Genomic DNA, 7,645 nt, shown 5'->3' with positions numbered 1-7,645 from the left:
TACATATCAATATAAATTCAGTAAAGTAATCATAAATAAATCTACGAAAGGTGTTACGAAGTTTTATTATTCACTTCTTAACATTATAAGCTGAAATAGTGTATAATAATTAAATTATTAACATAATCGTTTGTAAAATATGTGATCAATAATTTAAACAGTATTTTTGTTTTTATTTTCCCGTAATTTGAAATCATTATTATGTTCTCTACTTAGTATCATAACAGTAATTATAATTATATTAATGATAAGGATAATAATAATCCTTTACATCTTAATCAGAATAATTAATAATAGTTTACTTTATGATAAAGATGTATTAATTGTACATATGTTATATGTTCCATTTACTTGTATTTTAGAATTATTAACAAATGTGTTTCAAAATTAGGGCTGTGTGTGAATTGTGACTAAATTTAATAATTCTAAAGTATAATCTAGTTCTGTTGCTAAATATAAATACAATTTAAATTCTCTTAATCGGTAGTAACAAATAAACTGCCTTGCCATGTTATCAGACTTTTAAGAAATTGTGTCTCATATCGTTTCTTCTTTTCTTTTCATCTGCATTTTAGCACGAATTCTAGCTATCTTTAAAAAACTTTTGAAATATTTTAGTAAAAAACAAATATTGCTACAATTCGCACACTGCCTACATTAATTAATATAATTTAAACACAGTATTTATGTTTTCCCACCTCTAGATATTTGCTCATATGTTTATAAGTTTGATTTTTATATAAATATTTTTTTAATATATTAAATATATAATTTTACGCTACATTGATGTGCTGCTGTAAGTATTCAATAATCAAAAAAATTTTATTTTACTTTTAAAGACGTGAGATGTCTGTCTGTGGCCCAACATATGTGGATTATAACATACCATTTTTATATGGGAACTTCGCCTAATAAATATAATTTGAAATTTAATATTACTCACTTGATGAAATAAGTAGTTTTAAATAAAAAAATTTTTTATATTAAATTTTAAATAAAAATTTTGGCTAGAATATAAATTTCACTCCATTTAAATTTTTTTAAATATCTTAATTCTAGTTAAATATATTTCATATTTTCCTAGTAGTTTAAGCTGCTTTAGTTTTATTGGTCTTAAAGCTAACTTGCAAAACTCTGTTGCCAAGCGTGTAACCATTAAGTGATTGTATTGCCACTACCGCCTCATCATAGTTTGTCATGGTAACGAAGCCAAATCCTTTGCATTTGCTGGTTTGAAGATCGCGAATAACTTTTACTGATTGGACGGCACCGAATGGTCCAAACAATTGCCATAATACATTTTCTTCAGTTTCTGGTGCTAAATTATAAACAAAAATGCACCAACCAGATCCAGTCATTGCGTTGCCAGGTAAAATTGAATTGGCTAATAAATCACCAGCCAAAGGAGAATATCTATAGAAAATAAAACAAAAGAAAATGACAAAATAATTAAAAAAACTTTATTTTTTTTTAAATAAAAATGTACTTATTGCTATTAGTTTTTAACTTAAGAGCAAATTGCTAATTGTCTGTTGCTACTACTTTACATTTTTAAATATTTATACAATTTTTAAATCAAATTTCATTGTTTTAATCTTTCGAAAAATACATTATCATTTTTTAATAACGATTTTTTCGTCACAAGCTTGTGATAATGTACGGTTAACAGTAGTATAGAAGCCAGATTCCAATAATTTAAATAATTGTTTTATAGAATTACACGTAAAAAACCTGAATAAGTAAAAAGTAACTGATATTAATTTTTAATTTGAAAACAATTAATTTAAAAATTTTTATTATGAGGTTTAAACTGAATGCTTTCTAAATTGAGAAATTTTATGAAAACGCTTTGACGCTTATTAAAAGAAATCTAGTATGTAATCTCGCATATAATTATTTTTTTATTGTACAAAAAAAGCGTGTTTAATGAACTTAATGAAGTTGTTAATGATTCAATTTGTGTAATTCAATTAATTTCATTTAATAACATTAATAATTTTTTTTTATTAGTAATTATTACTAATCATCTTTTATAATTCAATTAGTATTTGTTTATTAAAAACAATTCATGTACACAGTGAACCTCTCGTTTCTCCCCTTGTCTGTATGAAGCTCTAGTTACTAATTTTTATTTCGCAGAACAAAATGAGAAATAAATTTTAAGAACTACCAAGTTTCTTGAAGACGTTACAGTATACGAAAAGTTCAAAGTGTTAAATATTCATTTAATCAAGGTTTGAATCAAGGTATTAAAAAAGTACAAGTGAAGTTCAAGCAAAATTATTATTATCCTCGATACTTTGAAAAAATTTTAGACATAATTAACAATTATGAACTATGTAAAAAATGTAAATTCGAAAATTCGTATACCTCAGAAAATACGTTACAAAGTGACCTCCAAGGTATTCTATACGTGAAAAATATATTGTGAACATTTGGAATTGAGATAATATTTCCTACGCTACTTACATATAGGTCATTCTTCTACAACTCGGACACCTTTTTGACCTCATGATCTTCGATTTGGCTGAAATTTTTTTTATGAGCTTTATGAGGATCTTTCATGAGAAGACCCGTATCTCGGGAAAAATTGTTGTGATTTTTTTCCTAGGAGATATGGACCCATGGGGTTTTGATAATTGGCATAGTAGACACATTTTCAAATGGCTATATCTCAAGTTCTATAAAAGGTAGAAACTTGAAATTTACAGCGTTTCAAAGATAATTGATTGAACTTTTATAAAATTGTTTAAACAATTAAAATTGTTTATATTTATGTCCTAATATTAACTATTAAACTTCAAAAAAAAAATTTGCTTAAAATATATCCCCTGGGATTCCATTTTTTATATTTTATTTAGATTCAGTTTTAAATTTTACTACGAAATAAAAATTTTTAGGATGCTATTATTTTTTGAGATTCTTTAATATTTTTTCTCCCGCAAAACACATCAAGCACATGCGTACTACATTTTCATTGAATGAATTTTCAATGAATATACTACATATATTCTTGTATAATATTTTTGATTTCGATTAGTAATAAAATTTTACATAAAACCCAAAAAAAAAAACCCAAAAACCCATACTACATATATTCTTATATAATATTTTTGATTTCGATTAGTAATAAAATTCTACAAAAAACTCAAAAATTTCAGGACGATATTGTAATTAGAAGTACTTTTAAAAATTTATTTATCCTTCATATCACACCAAACACATACACACGATTTTTCAGTAAAAAAAAGGAATATGTCACACATTTTTTTTTTATTTTTGATTCAAATTAATATATAAATTCTACATCAAAAATAAATATTTCCACTGTGATATTCATTTTAAAAGTAATTTAAAAAAATTAATTAATCAGGTGATTGCATCCTAAAAATTTTTATTTCGTAGTAAAATTTAAAACTGAATCTAAATAAAATATAAAAAATGGAATCCCAGGGGATATATTTTAAGCAAACTTTTTTTTTGAAATTTAGTAGTTAATATTAGTACTTAAATATAAACAATTTTAATTGTTTAAACAATTTTATAAAAGTTCAATCAATTATCTTTGAAACGCTGAAAATTTCAAGTTTCTAATGTTTATAGAACTTGAGAAATAGCCATTTGAATATGTGTGTACTATGCCAATTATCAAATCTCAATGGGTCCATATCTCCTAGGAAAAAAATCACAACATTTTTTCTCGAGATACGGGTCTTCTCATGAAAGATCCTCATAAAGCTCATAAAAAAAATTTCAGCCAAATCGGAGATCATGAGGTCATCTTTTGCCAAATTCCGTCCGGTTTGTAAACGAATGACCCATACATGCTTTTTTCTAGATACGCCCTGGCAGAAAATGGAAACTGAATCGAAACAAAATGTGCTTTATTAAAATTATTTGACACCATGGATCCTCAAAAAGCATTAAGAAAGATTTTTGCAAGAATTGTTGAAAATATTAAAAATAGAAATTGTAATAACTACATGGAAAACTGAAATATCAGACTGGTTGCTTAATACCTTAAACGAGTACCTAATAGCATTGACAGACGAGCGCACTAAATTATCATTAAGCAACCTTAAATGATCATTTTAAAAATACCCCGGCAGACGGTATAAATTATCATTAAGAAGTTGCTGTATCATATGTTTTTTGTTATTGAAAAAGCAAAAGAAAGAATTTTGAATTCAAAATGAATAAGCAAGAAAAATTAAAGAAACTTGCTTTAATTAAATATAAAATATATAAAAAAAATATGAAATATATAAAAATATATCGAGTATGTATTTACATTACCAATGTTTACAGATATGTTTTGTTTACATTTTGACAACCAAATAGCTTAAAATTTGTTCCATATTTTATTTCGTTTCGCTTGCATATGCAGCTTTACCATTTCTAAAAAGAAATAATAACGAATTGAAACAGGTTGCAATTGAGCAAACTATTTTTACCTATAATCATATTATAGTACTAAATTAGGCGATTGAAATATTACAAACTACACACAGGTAAATCTGTCAAACTGATATTGTCAACTACGTGATATTCATACGAATGATTACTTACTTACTTATGTGGCCATAACAATCCGTTACCGAGTTTCGGCCTGACGTAGCATGTCTCCCCACGCGCCTCTGCTGCATGCGCGCCTTCTCCAGTCTCATATATCAAGTCCAGTTAGTGCTCCCTCAACTTGATCACTCAACCGGAGACACGGTCTACCTCTACGTCTTCTTCCGCCAACTACTGCTTCAAACACCTTTTTCGCCGGAGCGTCTTCATCCATTCTCACGACATGACCAAGCCAGCGAATCCGCTGGATGTTAATGCGCTGAATTATATCAATGTCGTGATAAAGCTCGTACAGCTCGTGGTTCATTCTAATGCGGTAGTCGTCGCCAACTCGTAGAGGACCAAAGATTTTACGAAGAACTTTTCTCTCGAACACTCCTAGTGCTGCTTCATCATTCTGTGATAACGTCCATGCTTCTGCGCCACACAGAAGCACAGGGAGGATGAGCGACCTATAGAGCGTAAGTTTCGTTTGTCGAGAGAGAGCTCTACATCCCAATTGCCTACTGAGCCCATAGTAGCACCTATTAGCAATGCTGATTCTTCGTCTGATCTCCAGACTGACATCATTTGTATTCGTTACGGTGGTGCCAAGGTAGATGAAGTCCTTGACAGATTCGAAAGTATAGTCGCCAGCCACTAGCCCGATATCCGAGCAACGCACATTTCTACCAGTAGCCGACATAAACTTCGTTTTTCCCTCATTCACCGCTAAACCCATTCTTGCAGATTCCTTTTCGATAACAGCAAAAGCAGCTGTAACATCACGCTTGCTACGCCCAATGATGTCAATGTCGTCGGCGTAAGGAAGGAGCTGGACACATTTGTAGAATATTGTTCCATTACGATGAACATCTGCCCTGCGCATGATCACTTCCATGACGAAGGGATCACCTTGTCTGAAGCCTCGCACGGTATCAAAAGGTTCAGAGAGACTCGATCCTACCTTGACGGAGCTACGGCGCCATTCTGCAAAGTCGAATGAATGATTGTAAACAATATATTACAATCTATCACAAGAATTTGCTTCTAAGTTTTATAGAACGAAAGTTATTCAAAATAGAATCATAACCAGCCATTGTAAGCACCTCAAATGAATAAAATGCTTGAGTATCGTATCATAAACCGTTATAATAGTACAGGCAACGTAGCCAACGCGTGGTGGTGGACCGAAAAAAAACAGCAACATCACCTGAAATGGTTTGGAAAGTAAAGGCTCGCTTGTGTCTCCGATTGAGTGATCAAATTGAGGGTGCAGTAACCGGACTTGATGTACGAGACTCGAGAAGGAGCGCACACAGCAGAGGCGCTTGAAGAGACATTCTGCGTCAGACCGAAACTCGATAACGGGTTGTTATGGCCAAATAAGTAAGTAAATGAGTAAGTAATAAATATTGAAATACTACAAACTTCATAAAAAAAAATTATCTTGGATTAACTATACTTACGTCAATCACATGATCGTATATAATTATATGACTAAGCAAACAAAACAAATAACTTTTGTAAAAATAGTCTTCAGTGAGTTGATTTCATTTTTTATATACTACTTTATTTATGTAAACATTTTTTTTTGTAAGAATATATATTTTATTTACATGATGTTGTATTTTTAATCATAAAAGGTACACACGAGTACTTTACATTAATAAAACATGATTAGCAAGTAGCAAAAAATTATTATACTGCAACTCTAAAAGAGAGTAATTTGAAGTTATCGTGGTAATATCACATTACTATTACCAAAATGTTATAAAAAAGAAATTTCCAAAACCACTTTCTCTTATGCTTGAAATGGGTGAAGTTTCCGTTCTTTGATAGATATTCTTTCTTGTCACGTATCAAAACAAAATTTTCTAATCCTTCCAGAGTTGCTATAGAGAAATAATGTTTATTTTATGTTGTTCTTCATACATGTTGCGACATTCTTACAAAATAATGGCATAACATTGCTTTCAATACGCAATATCAATTTTTAATTTTTTAATAAAAATTTAAATTTCTATAAAATTATGGTTACCTTTTATTATCACATACAAAAGACTTGTGAACAGTGAAAACATAATATTAGACCGATACTTTGTATATTAATAATAACAGGAGTTTTCGATGGCTCGCAAATTTGGCAAAAAATCTATGCTAGACCTTCGCTAAACGAGACATTGGCATCAATGTTGCAATCTATCAAATGTGTTGTTTTCACAAACAGCAAATCTTGCATATGTGCACATAAATCAAGCAAACCACATTTTTTATAAAAATCAATATGCAATTGAAAATTAAAATGAATACAGAATTAAAAGGAATGGTAAGAATGTTGAAAATTTCAAAATAAAACACTGAAATAAGAAATATTTTGTAGATACTTTCGGTGCTGGGAGCGACCGAGGAATAGGAGCTGTTTCACGAATTTCTTAGACGTTGTAAATGCAGCAATAGTCTCTTTTGAAGATTCGAGCAGTAGTGAGAAAGAGCAGGAAAAATGTGCAAACTTTGAAGCAACTGTGGAATTCATGAGCACAGTAGATTTTAAAAGTCAATTCAGATTATACCGGAAGACTTTATATGCAAATATGTGTAAAGTTGTCTGTGATTAAATTACAAATTTAAAATATTTCTGCGCTTCTCAGAATCGAAGTATTTGTTTTATACTGATTGCGGTGGTATTAAACGTGTAAGCTGCAGAAAGTCTGTCTATATGTATTTTTCGTACGTTGGTAATTTGATAACTTATAGACAATTCGGAAGTCCCTATGAAGTCTCAGTTTCTACGGTATGATCAATAGTGAAAACTGTTACTAAGTTTTGAATGTACATAGGTTGAGAATATGTATCATGGCCACGAGGAGTTGCTGTAATAGATGTAATAAATAGCAACGCTATAGTATTGTTCCCCAAGCTGTTGTGAATTCCAATGAAAAATTTAATGATGCTACTTACGAAGAACCTGAATCTTTACATGATTACAGAGTTTTGAGAAGGTCAAAGCTGTGTAAAATGGCACAGTCACAATACGAAGAATTATTTTGTAATTTATTATTGAAGATTTTGTTTATTATTGTACAAGTTG

The 7,645-nt window shown here is 29.8% G+C and overlaps 1 protein-coding gene across 1 annotated transcript in view; it reads right to left on the bottom strand.

The window, feature by feature from the left end:
- Positions 1 to 1,015: 1,015 nt before the first annotated feature.
- Positions 1,016 to 7,645, bottom strand: part of LOC119665863 (ELAV-like protein 3) — a 31,884-nt gene continuing 25,254 nt past the window's right edge. Inside the window, exon 3 of the mRNA XM_038075116.1 lies at positions 1,016 to 1,413. Within this exon, the coding sequence (XP_037931044.1) occupies positions 1,089 to 1,413 (325 nt within the window). The 3' untranslated portion in view covers positions 1,016 to 1,088. The remainder of the gene's footprint in view (positions 1,414 to 7,645) is intronic.

The sequence above is a fragment of the Teleopsis dalmanni genome, chromosome 1 (assembly GCF_002237135.1).
Source record: "Teleopsis dalmanni isolate 2A chromosome 1, ASM223713v2, whole genome shotgun sequence".
In the NCBI taxonomy this organism is placed as follows: Eukaryota; Metazoa; Arthropoda; class Insecta; order Diptera; family Diopsidae; genus Teleopsis; species Teleopsis dalmanni.
Note: the sequence above shows the minus strand (reverse complement) of the source record. Positions and strands in the feature narration are given on the sequence as shown.